The sequence below is a fragment of the Odontesthes bonariensis genome, chromosome 10 (genome assembly GCF_027942865.1).
Source record: "Odontesthes bonariensis isolate fOdoBon6 chromosome 10, fOdoBon6.hap1, whole genome shotgun sequence".
Lineage (NCBI taxonomy): Eukaryota > Metazoa > Chordata > Actinopteri > Atheriniformes > Atherinopsidae > Odontesthes > Odontesthes bonariensis.
In genome coordinates, this window is record NC_134515.1 from 38,597,273 (window position 1) to 38,624,587 (window position 27,315).

At 45.4% G+C, this 27,315-nt stretch overlaps 1 protein-coding gene across 3 annotated transcripts; it reads right to left on the reverse strand.

Annotated features, from left to right (window-relative positions):
- Nucleotides 1-2,137: 2,137 nt before the first annotated feature.
- On the reverse strand, nt 2,138-27,315 carry gpr173 (G protein-coupled receptor 173). 3 transcript variants are annotated; one of them, XM_075475422.1, is made up of 3 exons: nt 26,186-27,315; nt 12,880-12,944; nt 2,138-5,032 (listed from the first exon to the last, which is right to left on the reverse strand). In XM_075475422.1, exon 3 carries the CDS (start codon nt 4,847-4,849, stop codon nt 3,686-3,688), a length of 1,164 nt encoding a protein of 387 aa, XP_075331537.1. In that variant the 5' UTR covers nt 4,850-5,032; nt 12,880-12,944; nt 26,186-27,315; the 3' UTR covers nt 2,138-3,685. The 3 variants fall into 3 exon arrangements, with proteins under 3 accessions (XP_075331537.1, XP_075331539.1, XP_075331538.1); XM_075475424.1 differs by lacking the exon at nt 12,880-12,944; XM_075475423.1 differs by lacking the exons at nt 12,880-12,944; nt 26,186-27,315 and adding an exon at nt 8,745-10,286.

Genomic DNA, 27,315 nt, shown 5'->3' on the forward strand with positions numbered 1-27,315 from the left:
AGCTCTTCGAATCTTCCGAAGAAGTTGTTGAGCTTGTTGAGGAAGCCGGTATCGTTCTGACAGGATGGGGGTGTGGGTTTATAATCCGTGACGGTCTGGATGCCCTGCCACAGTTGTTTTGTGTTGATGGAGTCTTGGAAGAGACCTTGGATTTTCCGACTGTGGGCTCGCTTGGCGTCTCTGATGGCACGGTTCAGATTGGCTCTCGCCGATCTGAGAGCCACCGCATCACCAGATTTGAACGCAGCATTGCGTTCTGTCAGCTTCGCTCGCACCACTTTGGTCATCCAGGGTTTCTGGTTGGCCCAAGTGACTATAGTTTTAGTTACAGTCTCTTTCTCCATACACCAGCTGATATAGTCCGACACAGATGCAGCATACTCCTCCACGTTGGTGAGCTGGTTGTCTGTTGCAGCCTCTTTGAATACGCTCCATTCAGTGCACTCAAAACAGTCCTGCAGTGCAGACATCGCTCCCTCAGGGCATACTCTCACCTTCTTCACCGCAGGTTTTTCTCTGGTGAGCCGGGGCTGGTATGCAGGAATTAGCATCACAGAGAGATGGTCTGAGGAGCCCAGGTGGGGGCAGGGGGCTGCTCTGTAGGCCTTCTTTATGTTGGTGTAAACAAGGTCCAAAGTGTTCTCCCCTCTGGTAGCAAAGTCCACATGTTGGTGAAAATTGGGAAGCACAGTCTTCATGTTGGCTTGGTTGAAATCCCCATCAACAATAAAAACGCCTTCCGGGTGTGTGGTTTGCATGTCCGTGATGTTGTTGTAGAGAACACATTCAGAGCTTGCTTCGTGTTGGCGCTGGGTGGAATGTAAACAGCAACAATGGTGACGCAGGTGAATTCCTGTGGCAGGTAAAAGGGTCGGCATTTTACAGTCAAAAGTTCAATGTCCTCAGAGCAATGACTGGAGACCCGGGTCGCGTTGTTACACCAGTTATTTTTGGTGTAGATGCAGACACCCCCCCCTCGGGTTTTACCTGTGAGCGCGCAGCTCCTGTCGGCTCGGAATGTTGTTAGCCCGTCCAGGCTAACTGCGCTCTCGGGGACTGATTCACTGAGCCACGTTTCAGTGAGAACAATGGCACAGCAGTTTCTTGTCTCCAGTTTGGAGTGTAAATCCAGCTTGAGATCGTCCATTTTATTTTCCAGGGAGCGTACGTTGGCGAGCAATATTGAAGGAAGCGGCGATCTGTACGGGTTAGCTTTTAGCTTGGCCGTAAGTCCTCCCCGGCAGCCGCGCCTCTGCTTCCTGTTGCGCCGCCTCCGGCGTCTCCATGGGCGGCCTTTGTTTGTGGGGGACTCCGCCGCGTCCACTGGATCTACCTGGCTTAGCAGTCCGAAGCTAAGTAGTGTGGTCCGCGTCTCCGTGCAAATGGAGTCAAAATGCCCTAATTTTCTTAGACTGAGTATAAATTTACGGCTATACACTGTTCCTACACTGTACCGCTGAGCTGTAGATGCAGGAGATATTCTTTTAACCGGTGAATCTAGCGTAGAATTAGCGATGTTGTCGGGAGCCGAAGTAGCCGCAGCCGAGCAGGGCGCCGCCATGGCAACGTAATCAAAGTCAAAGAGATACTCTTAATTCTAGCCCATAATTATGTGGTCATTATGGGATACTGATTCTAGCCCATAACAACGTCCTGTGAAGCCCGCCCCTCCAAGCAGCAGAAGGTGAATATGACTCATGATCGTTTCCACATCAGCAGATATCATTCAAGTCTTTAATCAAGAAAAAGGGGGTGGATGCAGCACCTGAGTGCTGTGCCGTGGTGTACAAAAACACAACCTTTTTTAAAACACTTGTCACTTCCTGCTTGGGTTTCCATGACAACATTACTTGAACAGGATTATAAATCATCATGGTTAGGTCTAAAATACGCTCACCCCCGACCACTGCAGGTCACACACTCCTTTCACAGAACTACAGGCCCTCCCAGGCCGTTCCAGGCCGTTCCAGGCCCTCCCAGACCCTCCCAGACCCTCCCAGACCCTCCCTGGGCCCTCCCAGGCCGTTTGGGTGACTGAAGCAGCCATGGGCTCATATCTGGCAGCAGGACAGTCTCCCATGGACCTTTTCCTGATGCTCAGCTCTGACAAGTTACACCCAGCTTTGAAGTGACAAGATTGGTTTCATAGCTTTATTACATTTGAAACGGTGACATGGAGAGGATGACATGTTCAGTCATGGTACTGGCCTTCACCCATCATATCTTCCAGAAAACAACAACAGATGAACAAGATTAAAAACTTGAGACTCACCAGAGGCTGACTTTCACAAAGGGGAGAGCAGGCACTTATCATGTCACAGCCCACATTCAGGATCATTTCAAATGTAGCTTTTCTCATATACATTATTGTTCAGGAAAAAGAAAACAGGAAGGTCTGATGGTCACAGTACATGGATTCTTTTCATGTCTCCAGGTTCACATCGGGATCTGGAATAAAGTCCAGACTAAAATGTGGATTGTTCCTACAACTTATCACAGAAAATTCACTCCAAGCAGGCAGATGCTGTACTTCCAGCACCGCATATTCCACTGAGTAGAAACTAACTGAACCTTTCTCAAAGTCCTAAGACATATGTGAAGACTTGTAGAGGTTTGGAGTGGTTTGGATCCTGGTTGGATCCCAGCTCAGGTGTGTCTGTGTGTCTGGGTGGAGCCTGGGTGTTGGGCCCTGTCCTGCCACAGTGCACACACATGCATAGTAAACCTGGGACAGAGCTCCACCCATCCAGGCTGTGTCAGTATCTAATCATTTGTATTTTATTTCAGTTCACCAGATGACTTCATTCCAGGGTTAGGGTTAGGGTTGGGGTTAGGGTTAGGGCTGGGGTTAGGGTTAGGGTTGGGGTTAGGGTTAGGGCTGGGGTTAGGGTTAGGGTTGGGGCTGGAGTTAGGGTTAGGGTTGGGGCTGGGGTTAGGGTTAGGGTTGGGGCTGGAGTTAGGGTTAGGGTTGGGGTTAGGGTCTGGGCTGGAGTTAGGGTTAGGGTTTGCCCTGTATGACTCCCTCTTGTCTTTATGTACATTTAAGTGTCAATAAGAACAGTATTTTGTTGCTATTTGATCCACACAATAAAATGACTCACAGACTCTGCTGTCAAGTGTCACTGATGTTTTAAATGCACAGGCATTTATATACATTCACACGCAGTACAGTTTTTGCTGATTCATCACTTTAAATGGACAGGAATCAGTTGAACAGTGAGGGAACATCTCTGTCTTTCCTCTGTTTCTTCTTGATTCTCAACTGGTGCTGAACAAATAATTTGGGGGCTTTGTAAACTTTTAGCATAAACTTTTAGACTAAAAGCCACTTCGTCCTTTATAGATTATTTTGACCGTGTCCAGGACTTATTTAACTGACCATTTTCAATGTCCTTCTTGAGCAGCACTTGTGTTTGTTGGTGGCTATTTGTCTGGCTGATGACGTTATTAGTTCTATGTTTAAATATTAAAATATTTTTTTCCTGTTATGAAAAGTCAAGTATGCTCCAAGAATACTTTGGAGTGAAAATGTGTTGGCAGATTTAAGTACATTCTTTGCATTGTAGTATTTTTACCACCACACTCACTGGTTTACATCAAATGCCACAGTACCTTAAGAAAAGACAAAATGCATCTGTTGGCTGTCCCTTTGTTTTCCTCTCGGTCTGTAGACCATCATTTCTGCTTACATGACACAATAAGGCTCTCGTGGCAGATGAGGTTTAGTCCTGCAGCAGGCTGGTAGGTGTGAAAGGAGCCCTTTTCTCAAGTCTTTGTTAAGGAAGAAACAGACAATAGGATTGACCCCTGCTTGGGCAAAGCTCATCCACACAGTGGTAGAGAGGTACCGGTGGGGTATTGTGCAAGCCTTGACAAACACCCTCCAATAGCAAGCCACTATGTAAGGAGACCAGAGCACCAGGAACAGCAATGTGATAACGTAGAACATCCTACCAAGCTGTTTCTCTGCTTTGAACTCCTCCATGCCCAATAGGCGCCGGTTCTGGTTGTGCAAGTTCTGCCGAATTCCCAGCAGAGTCGGTGGCATTGGGCCCCTCCCAAAACCCGCAATCCAGTTAGCTGCTGCTTGGCCTGTGGCTCCTGGCCCGTGGAAGGTCCAGTTCTGACTTATGGCTGGTACCATTTGGACGGGCTTCATCTTGCGGTGCTTGTACTCAAAGAGGAGCAGCTTCATGTAGACAACATGTGTCGCTAAAATAAGCACAGCCAGCATTAGCATGAAGCCTAATGTATCATTAGCCTTGAAGTAGCGATGCTCAAAGATGCACTGGTCCTCCTCTCGGATGAATTTGTAGGTGCCCACGTCAAAAACTGGTGGGAAAGCCATTGCCACAGATAATGTCCACACCATGCACACCACTGCCACACATGTCCAGAATGTCATGCGTTTAGAGTAAAACCGATGGTGTGCAATAGCCATGTAGCGTGTTACACTGATACAGAAGAGCATGAAGGCAGCATGGAAGCAGAAGAGCACTGCCATGAAGGCTACCACTTTACAGCTCAGCACACTGTAGGTCCAGGCTGAGCCATTCTTTATGGACACCAGTACAAAGGGAAAGCAGATGGCTGAGCGGATGGTGTCTGCCAGGCACAGGTCCAGCAGGAAGTAGTACGGTGCCTTGTGAAGGGCCCGGTCCCGCAGTACGAGCAGCGACACCAGCAGGTTCCCCGCCAGGCTGATGCAGATGATCAGCCCCAACAGCACCAGTTTAATGTAGGTAGATACAGCTGAGGAGGAACTCTCCACCACCATACCTGCAGCAGTGGCCACCGCAGCAGCCATGGGCCCTGCAGGCCCTTCACTGCTCTCACTTCCATTTGCCATCCCGAATGGGCTCCCGCTGATACCACCTTATCTTTAAACAACAAAGCCACTGCTTCTCCAACTGCCCTCTGTTCCTTCCCTCTCAGAGTTCACAGGGAACAGGAACACCTCAGTCCACATTGCCCCATCTCAAGCAGGTTCCTATTGCTGATGTCGTTTTTTTCAATGATGCTCTCCAGGAACCTGAAAGCAATTGGAAAAGATCAACGATAAGAGATTTAATACGTCTTGTACAGACATGTCTTAAAAAAAAACTCACCCAAGTGTTACAACACCAGATTAAAAACATGCACAGAAACTTTTACTGTCAGTTGTCCTGCTTCTTTCTCTGATAAACTATCTTATAAAAACATCCTTATGTTGACAGATGCAAACCGTCTGCAGTATTTCGAAAAATTGTGACCACATGTAGTTTTTTCTGTTTGAGTTCTTTGTGACATGATTTGTTGTCAGGATGTGATACTGAACTGTGGCTTGATGAACAACTCAACAAAGTCTAATAAAACCGCACTTACTCTAGCACTAGTTATGCTCTTAGCTGTTTGGTTTTGGAAGGAAATGCACTTATGATTTCTTGTGACCTGAAGTTCTTTTGCCTACCGATGTGGAACACACTTATTGTAAGTTGCTTTGGATAAAAGCGTCTGCAGAATGACTGTAATGTAATGTAATGTAAAACATTGAAACACATTAGTGATAAAATATTGAAATGAATTTGACAGAACCACAGTGGACATTGTTTGGACTGTGTGAGGAAAGCAAAGCCATGCAGTTAGTTAGTTTTAATAACAGCTAATAAATTTCAGAGTAACTCAACTGTGTATTCTCTGGTAAAAGTTTCCAAGCTTTGGGAAAGACGATAGTGACAGAATAACCATAAAATTTAAAGAACAATGACCAAGGTTATTTTTGTATAGGGATGTTAGAACATATCACATTGAGTTGAAATAGTGCTGGGCGGTATACCGGTTCACACCGAATACCGGTTTATAATTTCATTATGATATGAATTTTTAATATACCGCCATACCGGTGTATTTGATTACACAACGGGGGGAACGCTGCGTCGCGCAACATTGTTTGAGACGGGACCCTTTTCAGTGTTGCGCTTCTAAACACGCATGTTAACTGTCTATTTTTAACGCTATTTAAAAAATACTCATATTCGTTAAGCTGCATTTCCTTTCCCTGCTCTCCCTCCGTCTCTGTCAGTCACTCGTCTCTCTCACATAGCCTACTCACACACACACACACACACACACACACACAGCCCCTCCCCTCCATGCACACCGCGTGTGTCTCCATCAGCGAGATCATCCCTGGAAGCTTGCTAGCTTCAGCGTCGTGTCATTAGCTCAACCGAAAGAAGACGGCTGGCGAAATTCCCAAAAGGTTGGCATCACGTGCAACTTTATAAAATCACACATTAAAAAGTCCTATAAAAATATTTTATATTTTTAATACAATGTTGTTCCGTCCCGACCCGACCTATAGCAAACAAGCGATTACGGTTACATGCTGCCATTCCGACATAACGACATTGACGTTCAATTGTCGGAATGGTGACATTTTTTTAAGAAATGAAACGTCTCGTCATTCCGAATTTCATTTTTTCTTTTGTCGGAATGGCGGTATGATTTTTTCTTTTCAACATACCACCATTCCGACACGCGATTTCAGCACCACACGCGTGGACAGCTCGCCATGCAATAATAGGGCTGCACATGCCCGAGAGAGAGACATTCCAACACGCAAGTCAAGCAAGACTGATCGCACCCACTCAGAAATTTACTGATGATGAGGGCTGACGAGGGGCTCGTTGTGTAGCCAATATTTCATTTGGCAGTGTAAAACGGATGCTATTTGTTTTTGTGACAATTGCCTCAATTTATTTTACCTTAAACCACTGAGAATGCTGTCAAAGTGAAGCGGAGATACGCATCGCAAAGACAGCACAGCACCAGAAAACCAGCAAATGCAATGTTTAGCCTATGTTACCGTGGGAGTTAAGATGCAAAAAAAGATCAAATCTTGTGCAAGTTTTTCGATATTAGGCCTATACAAATCAAATGTAATTCAACGAAAAGCTTCATGACGTATTTAAGTCATTAACAAGATCGCGACCCACACAGAATCGGAGATGACTTCAATTAATTCATGCATGCCTTGTGCTTGTGGAGGGGACAGCAGGTTAGATAAATGCACGTGGCTGCAAAAGGAATACCAAATTTAAATGTTGGTTTCAGTTTTCAATTGGGGTGCGCAGAGTTACAATCTTCATCGCGCATTCAAGGCTGTGACAACTGTCGGAAGACACGCAACCTGCTGTTGTTAAAAATATTGCCCGTCGACATCTCCACAAAGGAAGGTGAGCCCCGATCTTAAGGGATAAACTCACACAGAACTTCCTCCCTGCTCGTAAAAAGAGCAACGGTTAAAGAAACCAGTGGGCACCTTAAAGTGCAATCCTCATACAATCACTATGCAAACAAACAACACAACAACAAGATCCACATCAACAACAGCATTTTATTAACTTTTCATTCAAAATGAGGTAAATACAACTAAAATTAGCAACAAAAAAACAATAATAATAATTAATTTCGCCTAAACTGTAGGCTTTCTTTTGTCCCTATATAAACATCTACAAACATCAGGGACATAAAACCCAACGATTTTAAAACAAGGCCTACTATTCCAAATTTACGATGCAGCACTGGGCAGCGCTCCAGTACTGCTCCAGCGTCCCTCCTCCCCGCCTGTACTGTCTGCGCAGCCGCTGAAGGCGCTCCTCCAGCTGTCTCCACTTGCGCCGCTGTGGTGGAGGTGGGTCCCCACCGGCCGCCCTGTGGCACTGGGACTCCACCAGCCGCTGTTCGTCTTTAAGGCGGCGGATGAATACCCATAGCCGATTTTTAATTAATTAATTTAATTAGATTGGAGATACTAATTAATACTGGGAGGGGTGGGGGGGACGATTTTTTTTTTTCCCAGTCCGACCCTGACAGCTCCCAACAAGTGTCGGAATGGTGGTATCAAAGTGTCGGAATGGTGGTATCAAAGTGTCGGAATGGCGGGATGTCGCAGTGCCGTCATGTCTGAGTGACGGGATGTCGGAATGCCGGTTGCATACCAGCGATTACGCCTTCGTTATAAAGTTAACTAGTCGCAAGTTTTCCGTAAAAAAAAAAAAAAAAATGTAGTTGGGTTGTCGAGGTCTAAACACTAGCAGCTGTGAATCAAATAAAGTAGTTTTTTTAAACTCTTACACTGAATGTTTGCTGCTTCAATCCAGATGAGTATTGAAAAATATTTTCCGCGATTGAAAAAGAGACGTGCGTGTTGAGGATGAGGACCAGCCTGAACCGGAGGTATCAGTCTGAAACAGAGCTGAACAGTCCGACCAGTGTAATTAGCTATGTTATTCATTTGTTTACAATGAAGATGTGAATATTAATACAATAAAGTTCTGTGTGACCAATTATTAACGAAGGAATTATTTTGAAGAATTTTTATTTTAATTTTTAATTCTGTTCTCAATCTGTAGAAAATGCTGTGAACACCTAATTATGCATGAAAAAAAAATACCGTGATATACCGTGAAACTGTGATACCGTGAAAAAATACCGTGATATGTATTTTTGGTCATACCGCCCAGCACTAAGTTGAAATAAACATATTCACCAGTGTGTGCATTACTTATATGCTAATGAACTTGTGTACAACTAGCAACATAAGTAAAGAACCAAAAGATACTCATTATAGTACTGAATGCATTCTGAAACATCTACAGATTAAGCCTGGTGACTGGTTTACACGCTCGTCCCGATCTAGTCACGGTCTGACTTGAAGAAGGGGGTGTAAGAGTGATTTCCCTCTACGCTGAGGGGCTGACCTGCTGGTCCCGTTGAACCTGACGGCTGCTCCAACTCAGCTCCCTCCTTGCTGTGTCCTGATGATGAAGGATCTTGGGGTTGTGGTCTCACTGGAGATCCCTGCTGGCAGAGACTGCTGCTTTTCATGATCCAATTTGGAAAGTACAGTGACTCCAGCACTCCTCCATCACTCCTCCGGCACTCCTCCATCACTCCTCAGGCACTCCTCCGGCACTCCTCCATCACTCCTCCGGCACTCCTCCATCACTCCTCCATCACTCCTCCGGCACTCCACCGGCACTCCTCCATCACTCCTCCATCACTCCTCCGGCACTCCTCCATCACTCCTCCATCACTCCTCCGGCACTCCTCCGGCACTCCTCCATCACTTCTCCATCACTCCTCTGGCACTCCTCCGGCACTCCTCCATCACTCCTCCGGCACTCCTCCATCACTCCTCCGGCACTCCTCCAGCACTCCTCCGGCACTCCTCCATCACTCCTCCATCACTCCTCCGGCACTCCTCCATCACTCCTCCATCACTCCTCCGGCACTCCTCCATCACTCCTCCATCACTCCTCTGGCACATAGGACAGGCAGTGACCTGGCTCCTTGCCTGATGTTGTAGTTGAAGCCTCTTTACATTTCTCCCTCCGGTCCTTTTCTCTCACAACAGATCTCTTCGGCCATTTTGGGAGGAGGTTATTCTCGAGTGTTGGGATTGGGGTTTTTATTTTCCTCCCCATCAACAACTCATCCGGGCTGAATCCAGACGTGGAACAAGGTTTGGACCTATGGGCCATCAGAGCCACTACCGGGTCCGGTTGCTTGAGGATTTTCTTTGCTGTTTGCACGGCCCTCTCTGCATGGCCATTTCCTTGCAGGTGATGAGTATGTTTAAAATACTGAGATTGAGAACTGTGGGCCATTATCGCTCGATCTGGCAAAGACAATTTTCTGTCTGTGAATGACTTGGGCACACGTCATTGTTGGCAGATGTAAAATCTCAGTGAATCTGGAATGATAGTATGAGATTCCAAGATAGTTTTGGTCCATTGCAATCCTCTTCCCTGTTCTCTCTGAGAGAGGAATATGAGAGATAAGAGGTTCCTTCAGCTGCATTCTTTTCACTTCACAGCACACCTGGCATGATGTCACAAGCCTTTTTCTATCCAGGCCACCACACCCATGAGCATGCTCTCTCCCTATATTTACTAGGCCTTGGTGTTTTTCATGAATTTTCTGCAGAGTTTCTGCTCTCATTGTCTGCGGCACCACAATCTAGCTGCCCCTGAGAACAAGCCAGCTCTGTTTTCACTTGGACATACGCTCTTGCATCCACTGGTACGCAGCTTAAATGTTCGGGGAATCCTGTCTGTATTAACTTCATCACAGACTGCAGCTCTGTACCACTTGATATGTCCTGATCCGTCACCAGTTTGAACTGCTCCAGTCCAGTCACATGTCCACACGCTGACCAGACCCCCCTTTTCTATAGTGTGTCTCTGCCTCCGAGAGACGTCTGGAGCAGTATTCCACTGGATTCCACTGGTTTCCACTGGTTTCCACTGGTTTCCACTGGTCTCCACTGGATTCCACTGGTTTCCACTGGATTCCACTGGTTTCCACTGGTTTCCACTGGTTTTCCACTGGATTCCACTGGTTTCCACTGGATTCCACTGGATTCCACTGGTTTCCACTGGATTCCACTGGTTTCCACTGGATTCTCTCGGTGAAGGAGGACGCATTTTCTCTGTCTCCCCACCCTCCCTTTTTTTGCCCTGCTTCAGCGTGTCTGAGTTTTGTCTTTTGGAGCCTCTCTTTACATATCGTACGAATTCAAGAATTATGGATCTGGTCAGCTGGTCTCTCAACGCAATTGATCAAATTTTTTCTAATGCAAAATTGGGAGAAGGAGAACCCTCATGCCCTGGCGGTACATTCTTCGTTGGATACTCAATGGACTCCTGGGGGAAGTGGAGGATTGTGTGTTTGTCGATGTTGTCAGTCGAGGATGTTGAAGATTTATACACATTTGGATTTATGATTACTGGTTTCCTGCTGTTTGGAGTTGGAGGTTACCTGGCATATCAAGAAATTAAGAAAACGTGGGCAGTGTTTGAGGGGGTCGGCAGAGCAATCAACACTCAGACTGAGATGTTACGTGAGCAGAATCGGAAGCTGGATGCGACCCTTACACAGGTTCGCAGGCTGGCTGAGGTTCCTGGACTCAGAGAAATGGAATAAATCTGGGAGAAAGCTGATCGCTCGGACCGGCAGAAAGGTCCTGGATTTGGCTTTACATTCCACAATTTGGCTGTTTGGATTCGCCATTGAGACGCACCAGCAAAGACTTCAAGGCAGGCGGAAAAATTAAGAGTCTGCCTGACCCAAACAATTTTGTTATCTCAATCTGGCTCCCCTGTGCTGGCCTTGGCTGCCAGCTGCAACTTCTCCTGGATGTTATGTAAATAAGACGCTCTGCCCTATGTGCTCCCTCCCCTTCCTGAGGACAACTGTGGAAACTGTTTAGGCTGGCTGATAAACTTTCCATCGCATTATCAAGGACAATGGCCTCTGAGACAGTGCTTCATGGACTTACTTGCACACAGTCACACGCACCCACACACATGCTCAATGATTAACATACGCAATTCCCACACCTCCTCACCGGTCCCAATGCTTGATGTTGTGTGTATGTGTTGCTTTTTCTTTTTTGTGCTGAGGTTTTTTTTGCAATCTCAAACTGTATCCTGGTAAGGGTAAAGTGTGAAATATGATTTTTCTCCTCCTCTCACCTAATGTGGTATTTCTCCTATCTGGCAGCGCTCATCACTGAGCTGCATGGCCACGGTCACCCATCTCCCTTGTTTGTTTTTTATGTTGTCTGTCTGGATGGGTGTACTGGAACTTACTTTTTGTTATGCTATACTTGTATATGTGTAATGACAATAAATTTGAATCTCATCATCTCATCTCATCTCATTCCACTGGTTTCCACAGGTTTCCATTGGTTTCCAGTGGTTTCCACTGGATTCCACTGGTTTCCACTGGTTTCAACTAGTTTCCACTGGTTTCCACTGGATTCCACTGGTTTCCACTGGTTTCCACTGGATTCCACTGTTCTTCGTGGTTGCTGTGATCTCATCTACAGTTGGTAGGATATACTGTTCTTTCTTCACAGCTTCATTCTACCTTTTAAGATCCACACAAATGCAGGCTTTATCTGTGCTCTTCTTCAAGAGCGGCACCGGTGCGCAGCAGTCTGTGGGTGTCACCTTTTTAATGATGTCATTGTTCGCCATCCTCTGAAGCTCCTCCTTTACCTTTTGCGGCATGGGGAGGGGTACACGCCGGGCTGTGGACACAGTTTTTGCACTGTCTTTCAGCTGTATCCTCACATCCTCTTTGGCATTCCACGCTCCCCATATGCCTGTAGATGTTCTCTGCCATGCACATTTCGTCTACTTGCCTCACTAGATTAATTTCAACTGACAGTGGGCTGCTGAGAAGGTTGTTTACTGCATTTCCTCTGATGATGTATGCAGTGAGTAGGTAAGTTACTCTGGATTTGGCCCAGACATTGTGACTCTCTACCTGTAGGAGGACTATCCAGAGGAATGTCTGCAGGCTTGAGGGTTTTTTCTGGAGTCTTCTCACTAATAATGTTCACATCAGCCCCAGTGTTCATTTGAAACTCAACTGGCGTGGAGGTCACCAGCAGCTCCACAGACCACTGTCCTGATGACCCGTCAGCTCCCAGAAATATGACTGCAGGTGCTCAGGTTGTTCAGTGAGCTCCCCCTCACCTTTCCTTTTTGGATACTCTGCTCCAATGTCCAATCCTTTCACATATGTTCCACATTTATTTTTAGCTGGGCACTTTTCATCTTTCTTATGTCTCGTTTTGCCATATTTCCACAGTTTCCTCCCTACTTTTGGCTTACTTTGTGCACTGCCGCTGCTGCTTCTCCTTGCTTGGTCATTTGTGAGACAACCTCCACTGATTGGCTGACAGGCTCAACGGTCAGCGGCAGCGTTACGTCCTGTGTGAGTTGCAGCTTCCGTGAAACATCTTTGTCTAATACTCCCAGGACAATGCGGTCACGATGTTCTCGTCACGTGTAACCCCGGCGCATAAATCAGACTGCTCACCTGCACCTTCTTTAGTCAGTCCTGAATCTCACGAAGCGTTGCCTCCAGTCTGCTCACTCTCCAGCCTTGTCAAAAGAAAAGGCAATTAGTGGATTAAACTTCACCATTCAATCCGTTTTACTTCTATCCCCATGTATAACGATGTTCAGGAGGTTTATCTTTGTTTTTTAACAACTTTAATAAAACTTGGAACACAAACAAACAACTCAGTCGTAATGCCTATAATAGAGGGGCAGGGCAATTTCTAAGGCACTATATATGACGGTATGTGTCGGGAGTGTCCCACTGAGCGCAGCGGCTGACCACCACAGGATGGGCATATGCCAATGCAGCAAGACGGCCACCTTTCAGCCTCAGGACTGCTGAGTTGATCTGAAGTCCAGAGATGGAGATATAAAGAAGGCATCCCTGCAGCTTTGACCAGCCTGTGAGAGTGTAGTGTTAGGGAAACAGAGACTGGAGGAGAGGGGGAGCTGAAACATACAACAGCAGGTAACTGGTGGAGTCACAGAGTCTTTCTTTGAGTCAAGCTGCTAAGAGTTTAGAATGATGTGAGGAGATGGATGATTGGACCAGGAGAACCAGGGCTTTCAGGTGAGTGTGGAACTGTTAGAATGAAACTCAAGCCTCACTTTGCAGCTCGCACAAATGCTACCTTTCAAAGATCTAAGTTTAATCAAACACAGCAAGAACCAAACAAGTCTTTCAAGCTTTCATACAGCGCCATATTGTTTTATGGAGCTCTTCATAATGAGAAAATAAGAAAAAGAGGGAGAATTTTGAGCAATAAGGGTTAGGGTTAGTTTTATCTTAATCAAAATCAAATCAAATCAAATTTATTTGTATAGCACATTTCATGTACAAACAGTTCAAAGTGCTTTACATAAAATAAAAGCACTGCAGCAGGGAGTGCAAGAAGCATTAAAAATACATAAAAGAATATAAAGAGAAACAAATAAAATCATTTAAATGAATTTAAAAACAGGCAACAGTCTAGATAAGTTAAAAGATATTTCATGCATAGACACATGAGAAAAGAAATGTCTTTAACCTGGATTTAAAAATGTCTCCATTTGGTGAAAGTTTAATCTCCACTGGCAGTTTGTTCCACTTGTTTGCAGCATAACAGCTAAATGCTGCTTCTCCATGTTTAGTCTGGACTCTGGACTTAACAAAAATGTAATTATTCTAAATTCACAGTATCACTTTAACTTATCTCACATAATGCTGGCTGATACGAGTGGCTTCTAGGGGTGGGCGATATGGGCAAAAAAAAATATCTCGATATTTTTTAGGATTTTCACGATAAAGATATTTTGACGATATTTAAAAAAATAAAATAAAACTTGCATTAAGATCACAATAAAATGAACACAAGCATGCAAGTCTAAGCACACACGGCCGGTACAGTGAAACTGCGAATGGCTCATTAAATCAGTTATGGTTCCTTTGATCGCTCTACCGTTACTTGGATAACTGTGGCAATTCTAGAGCTAATACATGCAAAACGAGCGCTGACCTTCGGGGATGCGTGCATTTATTAGACCCAAAACCCATGCGGGGTGCCTCTCGGGGTGCCCCGGTCGCTTTGGTGACTCTAGATAACCTCGAGCCGTTTCTCAGGCTACTTCTCCCTCCGGAGATAGGAGCCTGAGAAACGGCTACCACATCCAAGGAAGGCAGCAGGCGCGCAAATTACCCACTCGGGGAGGTAGTGACGAAAAATAACAATACAGGACACTTTAAATCCTTTAACGAGGATCAATTGAAGGGCAAGTCTGTTGCCAGCAGCCGCGGTAATTCCAGCTCCAATAGCGTATCTTAAAGTTGCTGCAGTTAAAAAGCTCGTTGTTGGATCTCGGGATCGAGCTGACGGTCCGCCGCGAGGCGAGCTACCGTCTGTCCCAGCCCCTGCCTCTCGCTGTCCCAGCCCCTGCCTCTCGGCGCCCCCTCGATGCTCTTAGCTGAGTGTCCCGCGGGGTCCGAAGCGTTTACTTTGAAAAAATTAGAGCGTTCAAAGCAGGGCGTGGCACCGTGGTAAGGGCAGAGGACCACTGGCGCCGCACTTTATTGATTTTTGGCGATTGAAAAAAAAAAAAATAATTTTTTTTTTTTTTGCCTATATCTCGATATTGCAAAATTACTCATCGTCAAAACAACATTCACGATAATTTCGCAAACGATACATATCGCCCACCCCTAGTGGCTTCCAATCAGCAGCAAGAACTCTACCCTGACTACCAATGCAGAGGTGCAGGCTACATTTGAAACCTACCTCTGCCCATTTCCTCAGCCAATGCCAACTTGGCACAGCATGAATTCTTGTTTTGTACTTTGTAGGTGAGATGTTGTGTTTGCTACATGTGCTTTATGTCTATTGTGTCTTTTTATTTATCTTATTTATTTCCTATCTTTTTTTGTGATGCTTTCAAACTGCAAAGGATGGAATAAAATGGAATTCAAAAACAAACATCGAATGAGTTAAACTTGAATCCTTTAGAACTTTTCCCCCAGCGTGAACAGATATTTTCACCAACTGTTTACACGTCACTGTATATAAAAGGTCTTATATTTGAGCCATGCTTTCCAACCTGTGGTCCCTGCATCCTAGAGGGGACATTAAAAATCACATGGGGTGTGTGTGAAGATTCAACTGGATACATTTGTGAGGTTGTCAAAATTCATATTTGCTCATGTTGGATAAAATCATAGCACATTTACTGGATTATCAAAACTTCTGCGTGAGGATGAAGTGCATCGAACGCTACTGTTACACATTGAGCCAAGGAGGAATAACATAGGCACAATTTTCTCTATTTCAATCACGTAACCTACATAGGCCTACCAAAGAGTGTAGAGGTTGTATTCGCAGGCATTGGGTGCGTCTGTGCATGTTCAGCGAATGGACTGTGTGAGACGCGTAGCGCGCAACATCAGAGTTGGAAGGTAAGATACTGCGGCCCGCACGTCATATTTATCAGGAGATAGTAGCCCACACATTCTGCCGATTGAAGCGTAGTCGGCTATATGAACCACTGCACACTGATGGATTGCTGTCATCGTGGTCATGGACATAAGGAAATTCTTACAGTCAGAAGCAACAAGGAGAACTGAGAATGGAGGGGAGGGAGGTGAGAGATTTGTTTTCTCTGTTGTGTCGACGCCCACACCTACCTATATGCCAGTGTCATTTCTTACACCAAATACACAACGTTTGCATTTAGGCTGAAACAGTGTCTGCTTCCATGGCAGATGAAAAACGCCAGACAATATCCTATTCTGCCTATTATTGCCTATTTACTAAACTATCTTAGGCATTAGGAAATTGAAACAGGAAAACTTCCTTGTGATATTTTTAAAGACTGAAAAGGTTATAGAAGCTGGAATGCATGCAGAGTAAATAGTGTTTTTTTATGTTGCTGTAACAGAGAATGAGGAGCAGAGTGTTGGAGGAGGAGAAGGAATTGAAAAGCTAAATGGCTGAATTCAAAAGTGTTTTTATTTGCTTAGATAGCCTATAGCTCTGTTAAACCTGTTGAGGTCCATGCACATTGGAATAAATGTTCTTACACATCCAGTACAGGCTGATTTTCTGTATACAGTAAGGCAGTGTTGGTGGTGGGGTTCTGGCTGGGGGCCTGTGCCCCTGTACAGCTGTATGCCCAGCAACGTCCCTGGAACAAGGACTTGTGTGTTTGATGGGATTCTAGGAATTAAAATATTTTTCATAAAGAACACAATCTACAACTATGTCAACAGGTGACTGATGTGTTCTGGTTTAAAACACCAGGGGCCTCATGTACAAAGCGTGCCTACGCACAAAATAGTGGCGTACGCACCTTTTCACGTCAACGATCAGATGTATCAAGAACGAAAAGACCGTGGAAATGTGCGGTGACTCACGCCAGCTTCAGGGCTGGCGTACGCACTTTTCTACAGCTGTTGATTCTTTGGCAACACCTAAGGTGATGTTGGGAAACTGTTATAATAAATAAATGTGAAAACAATTTGTCCTCAGACAGTGATGTGCACATCTGAGACACATGAACAATTAATACTGATGAACAATTAACACACCCATGTGTCTGCAGTTACACGAGTGGATATAAAAGCAGCGCAAAGTGGTGCAATGCATACCATTAAAAACAACGGCTGTTTTAGCAGTATTAGAAGACTTTGCAAATGGTGCAATTCGAAGAGAGCGTGTGTTCAGAGTAGGGCTGTCGCGATAACCGCAAAATGCAATCACCGCGGTGCTGAGAGGACCTCCGCGGTGCGTGTCCAGGCCACCGCCACCACCGCACGCCCGCTTGCACGCGCAGAACAACTCGAGAAACTAAAAGAGTTTTTAAGACTGCACAGTAGATACAAAGCGACTGACAGAACTGATACTTTTTTTAAGCCAGCACAGTAATAATGATACATTGTATATTCCCCGCAAGGCAGGAGAAACACATTAACACAGCTTGGTGCCGCGTTTCTGTCGTCATCTTTGCATATAGGCACCGCACACGCACACACGTCTGCATGCTACTCGTTGTGGTCTCATTCTCCCTCAGCAGCTGATATTACAAGAATATGCCTACTCAGTGTCATAGCAATAGAAGTTAAAATAAAATGCAGTGGCCTACCTTTATCTCGGCTTTACTCCTCTGCCTAGTCCGGACACTTTATGGCTTTGAATCTTCCCTTATTATCCATGTTTAACGTTGTAAATGCGACCGTCTAATATCAACAATAAACCACAGAACCACAGCTTGGTGTGCACATTTGCTGTTGGGAAATACCTGATCATTTCAACAAAACTCTGTAGGTGAAACTATTTAAATAAAAAAATTAAAAAAACGTTTAAAAAATGTGCCGGGCCAGAAATAAGCTCTAACAACTTCGCGGAAACAGTTAAAGTTCAGCTTGGGTTGGTTGGTCGGCGGCAGTCTGTTAAAAAAAAAAACTGTATCCCGGACACGTGAGCTCAACTGCTGCGCTGATCTGCTTAGTTTTTCTCCGTCATTACTAAACGAAACGTGCGCAGGTCTGCAACAATGTTGATATTTGCCATGTGGCACTGGCAACAATGTTGCAGAACTGGGGTATGCGCTGCTTGATCTCCGCTATGTTGGTCTGTGAGCGAGTAAATGACACACAAAGCAAAGTGAAATGTCAGAATCGCTGGGGAAAAAAGCCGGATTATGCGCTCGATTTTCATCTAACATTGCGTGTCGTGGAAAGTAGCCTAATGACCAAAAATGCGATATCACCGCATACTGCGCTGTTGAGTGGCTATGAGTCACCGCGGTGGGAATTCCCTCACCGCGACAGCCCTAGTTCAGAGACAGAGAGGATTTGCTGGCACATGATGGCGACTGACTCATTAGCCGTTTTGAGGGAAATCCTCCTGAACTGTGCGCAGAGCTGCGGCCGGCGTTGGAGCGCAACACAGCGAGGAGCCATGCGCTGCCTGTGCTCACAGGTGATGTGCACACTGGGGTTCCAACCGGGGCATTCCAGGGGCAGGTGGCCAACCGATTGGGACTGTGCCAGTCTACCCTGAGCCGAGCCATGCCAGCCGTGTGGGACAGAATTATCCGCATCTGAGCCACGTATATCAAATTCCCACAATGCAGTTGAACAGGACAACATTAAAGCTCAATTTGAAGCGAGAGCCGGTTTTGTAATCGGAGCTATCGACTGTACACACATTGCTATAAAAGCGCCATCACATGATGAATTTGTATGTTAACAGGAAACATTTTCATTCATCTTATGTATTTTCATACATATTTTCATCAGATCATTTGTGATGCGTAAATGCAATTAACCAACATTGTGGCGAGGTGGCCTGGTTCAACGCACGATTCATACATTCTGAGTAACAGCATGTTGGGAACAGACTACAGGCTGGCACTGTGCGTGATGGGTGGCTTCTTGGTGAGTAACTTTATTCTTGTAATGGTCCTAATATTATTCCCGTGACGTGCATTGAGTATGTGCGACCCCAATTTCTATCCCGTCTTCACAGCATCATTATTATATTATATATATTAGTCGGTGGTTGAAGTTAGTTTCTTGCGGTTTTTTGCTGGTTAAGCTTCAGTTTAAGATCTTTCTATGTCTCTGTGGGCATATATTAATAACCCTGTGCGTAAAGTGTGAAATGTCTCAATCAGCCTCACCTTTTCCCCGGCGCACTTCTGCACGTTACTGTATGAACACATTGTTGTGAGTTACACAAAAACATGGGTATTTACCGTGGGGGTAATCAGAGTCACCCACATTAGCTCCCACCACCCCAGAGAGAGCAGTGTCACCTATTGTTGCCCCGACTCTCTGTTCAAACAGAGTCGGTCACCCCCCCACCCGCCTGTTTTGGCCACACTGCAGTGGTGGGCAGCCAGTCTCCGCTTCACATCCACCTTAATGTGGGACCACTTCTTCTTCACCTCCACCTTAATGTGGGACCACTTCTTCTTCACCTCCACCTTAATGTTGGACCACTTCTTCTTCACATCCACCTTAATGTTGGACCACTTCTTCTTCACCTCTGCTTGTGAGGCTTCTCAGACCCCTCAGCATTAACAGCCTCAGGCTCTCCCACCCACTTCTCTTGCGTTTACTGCTTATGCCGGAGGACAGCGTGCCAAAGAACACATTTTTGCGGGCCTTCACTTCAGAAAGTAGCACCGACATCTCGCTTTCCGTGAAGTTCTTCTTTTTTCCCGTCTTATTCATTCTTTTTTCTTTATTTTCTGACCGTACACAGAGGGAAATCTCAGGTGCAGGGCTCATTTGAATATGATTTGCGTATTTAAGTAGGGGCGTGGACAGGGAGGAGTCGGGTGCTCCGACATGTGCGCTCAATTCCACGTTGATTGGGATGTACAAACGAAATGTGCTTGGATTAATGCGTGCGCACAGATTCGTACATCCGACGTTGGAGGGCATTTGGGTTTGAGCGTACGCCATGTTTCAGTAGGAAATCCACGCAAGTCTTTGTACATGAGGCCCCAGGTCCAGTGGACACATTCGCTCTTTACAGTGAGACCGACAAGCAGATGTAGGGTCCACTCGTTACAAGCCCAGTCAGCCAAAAATACAACAGGTGTACATACATATCTCCACAGGTATGGACCCTAGAAATTCAGATCTACTGACTCCATCATGTGGTTAGGAGTGGCAGGAGGAAAGTTCGGAACCCTAAAACTCAGCATAGCCATGGACAGCATACGTGATCTGGTAAGGCCTGCGTTAATTATGAACCTAATCCAGTCCATGGTACTGGGCAACCTGCTGACACATATGATCCTGTTAGCAGGCACTACAACATATTCCAGTTACCACAACAACAAATAAATATCTGAGCTATTGCCACAAACTGTCATCAATCACAAGAACCTCCAAAAAGTTATCCTCCAATGCAACAGTCTGGAAATGCTTTCAGTGAGCTGAAAACATAGTCTTAATGGGCTGATTTTCAGTCCCAGTTTCTGACAAAAGAAACAGAAAAATATGTGAATGAGAGCAGCTTTATCAGGAATTCAGCTGGATTAATATACACTTTACTGTTTTTACTGAAAGATGCAGAAAGATGGAGGTTTGGAGTATATGCAGAGCACCTAGGCCCATCTGAGTCCAGTTAAGTGTATAAATACGGGAGTGATTAAAACTTCAATTGTTTCAATTTCATTATGGATCCAAGCTCAGAACCCTGAGGAACTCCATGACTTACTCTGGTGTGTGAGGAAGATTCTTCATTTACAAGAACAAACTGAAATCTATCAGATAAATATGACTTAAACCAGCCTAATGCAGTTCCTTTAATCCCAATAACATGTTCAAGTCTCTGTAATAAGATACTGTGATCGACCGTATCAAATGCAGCACTGAGATCCAACAGGACAAGCACAGACACAAGTCCGCTATCAGAGGCTAAGAGGAGATCATTGGTAACTTTCAGCAGTGCAGTTTCTGTGCTATGATGCACTCTGAATCCTGACTGAAACTCTTCAAACAGATTATTTCTGTGTAAATGATCACAAAGCTGAGCTGCAACTATTTTTTCAAGAACTTTAGACATAAAAGGGAGATTGGATATAGGTCTATAATGAGCCAACACTTCTGAATCAAGAGTAGGTTTTTTAAGTAAAGGTTTAATTACAGCAACCTTAAAAGGCTGAGGTACATATCCTGTCAACAAAGACAGATTGATCAAATCCAATATGGAAGTATTGATTAAGGAGAAAACCTCCTTGAACAGTCTGGTTGGGATTGGGTCTAAAACACAAGTTGATGGTTTAGAAGAGACTATTGCTGTCGTTAGTTCAGAGAGATCAACTGGGCAGAAGCCGTCTAAATACAAATCAGGTTCTAAAGATACTTCTAAAGCTGCTGTACTTGATGATACATCACTGATAATAGTGGGAAGGATTCCATCACTACTTTCCGTTCCTCGTACCAGACTGAAAACATATGGAGATAGGGCCTTTTGTTCAACTGCCCCTACCCTATGGAACAATCTGCCACTTCACATCCGTTCTGCCCCCTCTCTACTACAGTTCAAAAATAATCTAAAAACACATCTCTTCTCCATGTCCTACTCTTCTTAAACCCACCCCTCCGGCCCTACCCTTTCCACCTTCTTTTCTTTTGTTAAGCGACCTTGGGAACCTTGAAAGGCGCTATATAAGTCCAAGTTATTATTATTATTATTATTAATCTTCTCTCTGATAGAAACAATTTTACTGATAAAGAAGCTCAGGAAATCATCACTGCTGATGGATGGTGGAAGATTTCCACAGGAACAGACACTCACTCCCAACACCAGTGAACATCCAAGGAATGGACATTGAGGTGGAAAAATCTTCTAAGTACCTGGGTGGCCACCTGAACAATAGACTGCACTGGACTAATAACACCACTGCACTTTATAAAAAAAAGGGCTAAGTAGACTCTATCTCAGAAGACTCAGGGCCTTGACTGCAGGGGCCACTGCTAAGGACCTTTTACGACACTGTAGGGGCATCAGCAATTTTCTTTGGGGTGGTCTGCTGGGGCAGCAGCATTTCAGCTGCAGACAGGAAGAAACTGTCTCTGTCCAGGGATGCCCCCTTGACTCGGTTGAGATGGTGACTGAGAGGAGGATGAGAACAAAAGCTCCACCCTCTGAAGGACAGTCTGAGATTACTGACCAGCTGCTTCAGTGATTGGCTCATTTACCCTAAGTGTGTGAAGGAGAGGTATCACAAGTCCTTTGTTCCAGCCGCTGTCTGACTGTACAACCAGCTCCGCTCCCAGTAGCCCCTCCCACAAAGCTCAAACTCATTCTCTAACTGCACTTTACAGAGTTACATAATGCTTATATGTATTGTATATACTATTTATATGTACAATGTTTATACAACATATTGCTGTCACTCATACTGTTGTTGTTCATCAGTACTGCCCAACCAGTCGATCGATCGACCTGGTCCCAAGTCGACTGCGAGGGGTGTAGGAAAAAAATGAAAAGAATCATTCTCACGCTGAAAAGAAATTATAATATAAATTTCTCTGGCGCACCACTATAGCTAAGGAACCGGTAGGAAACAAGCACATCTCCCATGAGTCTGAGCAGAGCAGTTATTGATAACAACAACACTAATGATAATATCATTAATGAAAGACACCCATTCCCGCGACCCGTCCAACCGGCCCGCCCAACGGGGTGGGGGTGGGTGTGTGTCTCACTCTTATCTGCATTTAAAACTTAAGAGCCCTGAGCTAGCAGCTAGCGCTCAGAGCGGTTAGCACTCCTAAAGGTAAACATGGCTGAGGTGAAACGCGCCAAGACCTACCATTTTCACTCAGAATGGGAAGAAGATTATTTTTTTGTTTATTCTCATTCAAAGCCAGTGCGTTTGATCTGCAATGTAATGTGGCATTGGCAAAGAAAGGGAATTTGGAGCGGCATTTGAAAACAGTACACGGGAGCTACGAGAAAGATTTCCCCACAAAAACGCCTTTACGCGCCACAAAAGTGCGGATTAGAAAGCACAGCTTGCAGCACGGCAGTCAGTCTTCACCAAACCGAAGACCCAGGGTAAGGCCGCAACTATTGCTTCCTATCGAGTCAGTCACGTTCTTGCTAAACACAAGAAGCCATTCAAACATGGCGAAATTGTGAAGGAAGCCTTTCTCGAGGCAGCGGATAGCCTTTTTGACGACTTTAGAAATAAAACAGAGATCTTGAAGGTCATTAAAGAAGTGCAACTCTCCTGCAATACTACCACAGGGCGATGTGAGGGAGTGGCTGTGGGTGTGGAGGAGCAACTGAGGAAGGATATGGGCGCGTGTGAGTCCTTTTCCCTCCAATTTGACGAGTCGACTGATATGGTGGATGTGGCACAATTGATTGATTGAATGATTGGTCAGATTCCTGGAGGCAGGGGAGCAGATGTCGATGACTCATTAGTGCGCACTACTCAAGGTTGCACCGGACAGGAAGCTACGACACGTAAATAAAGCAGAATATTTGACAAACACAACATTTTTGAGGCATTCAAACATCTCAAATCCAGCCGTATATGTTTGGGCCAGACTCAGACCCAAAGACAAAAATGAGCAGCACGAAGAACCGCTGGATTACAGAAGGACGTCTCTGTATGGTAAAAGTAGAATGGGAGGCAGAGCCTTCAGTTATCAGGCCCCTCTCTGTGGAACCAGCTGCCAGTTTGGGTTCAGGATCAGACACCCTCTCCACCTTTAAGACCAGGCTTAAAACTTTCCTTTCTGATAAAGCTTTTAGTTAGGGATGTTTCAGGTGATCCTGAAACATCCCATAGTTAAGCTGCTATCGGCAGCTTATGTTATATGTTTGTATGTCTATATGTTTGTTGTCCCCTCTTTTCTGTCCTCACAAACCCCAGCTGGTGGAGGCGGATGGCCACCCTTCCTGAGTCTGGTTCTGCCAGAGGTTTCTTCCTGTTAAAAGGGAGTCGTTTCTCTCCACATCTTAAAACACACGTCTGAATCAATGACTACATAACTCACAAATTCAACACCGAACTCATTAAAAACTGTTTTTGCACTCATCTCTGTACAAATCTGAACATTCAATTTGCACTACTCCAAATCCACTGCATACCATAATTTTAGTCGTAGAATACATCAAGGACCTTTACATTTACTTTGCACACATATATTTGCACATAAACATATTTATTTTACTTACTTCTGCATATGCCACTTTACTTCTGATGTCAATATCAGAGACTTTGTATATATATATATATACACATTGTGCTGTCACTCTGTTTACCGGTTACCATAGTTTATTTCTGCCTTGTATTAAAGTGTTAAGTTAAGTTAAATGCTACCGCTGCGCTGCACTATTGAGTTTGAGAGAAACGTAATTTGAATCCTGTGTATGTCCTGTACGTATACAGATTTGACAATAAAGTTGACTTTGACTTTGACTTTGATATATATATATTCTGTATACTCCCATGTTAATAGGTGCAGAGGGGAAGTGTTTTAAAATGCCAAATAAGGCAGAAAACATCTGCTCCAAGAAGTAGAAAAGGTAATGTTGCTATACATTCCTTCATTGTTGCTAATAGTTGTTCTATGTACCCGATACGTATCTGTTCAGTTGACCCAGGACCTGATTATTAATAACTTATTAATACAATACTAAGATACAAGCCCCCCCACCCCCACCCGATAGCTACTGCTTAGCTGCTTTGCACTTACTGTTCCCATGGTGGGCTAAAATTCACCCAGAAGCCTAAAACCAACACAGCACAGACCTTTGAAACAGTTTCACTTGCCGCTTGAGGTTCAGACTCGTGTTCTTCTAGCACTGAAACATTCTGGACTTTTAGCCTCAGTTTCTCTGCAAAGCCAGCCTGGGCCTTGTTTATGAAAGGGTCTTCTGTAAAGTGTAGGGAACAAGTCCAAACATGTTCACAACTGTGTTGCTGGCATGGAAAGCTTCAACAAAACACACATTCTGAGAATATCTCCAACACAAGTAGTCAGTCCTGCAGTCAGACACGTAGTGCTGGATAAGAGTGATCCTTGGAGCAGATAAACTTCCAAAGTTACAATGGTTCTGCTGGATGACGTGCACGCTCCAGGTGGGTTGCACTGTGTGGAGAATTCCAGCATAAAAGGAAATCCTGCCTTTCACTCACTGTGACGTGTGTGAAAAGGTTGTAAAAAAAAAAGCCTTTGAGTTTGAGACTACCAGAAGAGTTCCTTCCTAAAACATGCAAAACCTCTTGGGTTTTTGTTTTCTTTCAGCCCTGGTCGACATTTACATTAACTCTGCAGATAATCCAGGAAACCTTTAAATGGCCCACTGTTGCCAAGGTGCAGAATCCTGGCATTTTCCTTAATGTGACAGGCCGGGTGGAAATATTACTTTCAACAAAGAGAAAAAGGTGACAGTAAAGAGGATGAACGCTGGTTTCTTTAGAGATAAAATAGAGAAATACTGACAGAATGATTAAGTTGACAATGTACTACAGTACAGATGGAGCTCCTTTCAAGGACAAGCATTAATGCAAAAAGATTATTGTGCTGTAGACGTTTAGCTATTTAAGATCAAACTGATGAAATCAAACATTTTCATTATGTGTCACTTTTTAAGTTGGCTCCCTTGTTCCTCTTCAGGCTGGGGGCTGTGGGGGGCTGTGAGGAAGGCTTTGTGTCTTGAAGGAGGGGCTTTGTGATGCTGGGAGTTGGTTGGCAGTGGAGGGCAGAGTCACTGTCAGGAACTGGGTAGCAACAGCAACCCAATACCTCTGACTTTTTGTTGGTAGGAGGAAGTGACAAAGCTCACTGGATGAGAAGTGGATAGAGCTGCTCTCTGTCTGTGGGGCCCTGCATCAGGCCTCCCAACATGGAGCCCACTGCTCTGATAAGTACAGGGGAGCCACCAGCTACTGCACTTCAGCTGTAAGGAGTGTGGATTACCTAAAACCTCACACCAGATCCATTATTTTCCTTCAGGGGGCACATACACCAAACCATCAGAGGCTCAGTGAGGCCCCATAGTCCCTGGAAATCCTTTTTTCTCACCAACACAACACAGTGGTGTAATGTATACTACAGTGATACATGCAAACACGAGGATTTACTTTGTACTGAACTGATTAAATGATCCCCGTGGGGAGGCTGGGTAGACAAAGCTTTGAGAGAGCTGCATAGTCAGGGCCTACAGGCAGAAACACGCCAAGGCTCCCCTGCACTTAAACACAAATGTGGAGGCTGACAGCTGGAGGACCGAGAGGGCCATGCAAAATGCTCGTCCTGCTTGGAGCCTTACCTGCTGAGGGCTGTCTGTGTTCTGCAGCCTGGGCGTCTGATGCAGTCAGATCCACCTGCCTGTTGCCAAAGAAAAGCGGAAGAGGGACAGGAGCGCAGCACCGGGCGCTGTCAGCCGGACAAATACAAGCTGTCAGCCGGACAAATACAAGCTGTCAGCCGTGCAAATGTTTGTCAAAAATGTTCACAGGTTGCAGACTTCGTTCACGAGAGAATGGATTTAAAGAATCCATCTTTTTTCTTGGACAAGCCATGTCTGCTGCTCTCCTGAAGCAGCCCCGGTAACAGCTCGGAACGAGGCTTCATCGTCATCCTGTGTTTCTGCGTCTCCATTCCACTCGCATCTCCAGTCCGGACACGAGCCTCTGCCTCTGAGACAGTGAGAACATGTCTCAGTAAGCCATGTTCTCTTGGAGCGGACAGACACCAGCAGCCGCCCGGTGAGGCTTCTCCTCCTCGCAGTGGTCGGAAACCGTGAGGATCCGCAGCCGCACTTCCTTTCGCATTGCTCCAGTCAAACCGAAGGAAACCTCGTGTGTGTTCATCAAATATTTTCGCATGCCTAAAGCGATCCAAAGAGTCTACTCAAGAAATGACGAATAGATCAAGAAAATAAGAACAGAACGACTTATAGAATAATCTATTTGGCTGCCCCTCGCAGCTGAATGCACGCGGGCAGCAGAGATGGGGGTAGCATGGAGATGGCAGCATCCTGTGGGCCATCCTCTCCAGACTGGAGAAGGGCTACGGCTGGACATGTCGCGGGAACTGCTGCAGCATCTATTTGTTACGACAGACAGCTGTGGTGTCGGCGGCTATTAACACCGTGCACTACACAGTGTGCAGACAGGGGCGGAGCCGAGCTTTCTGGGGGGACGCGGGCTGAGCCTCAAGGCTCTAGCATGGTTGCCGCGTCTGCTCGCGCGAGCGGTGTTGATGACGTCACGAGTTCGTGCCCGCCATAGGACCCTATATAGTGGCGCAAGTCGTTGCGCCAGTAGTTGCAATTTTCTCCGTCACAGAGGTGGCGCTGCTACGTGAAGGTTACCTCTACTCTACAACCACGAAAGTGGAGAAGAAAACAATGCCGCTGTCAAGAGCAAGAATACTGTAATTAATGATACTGCTGCA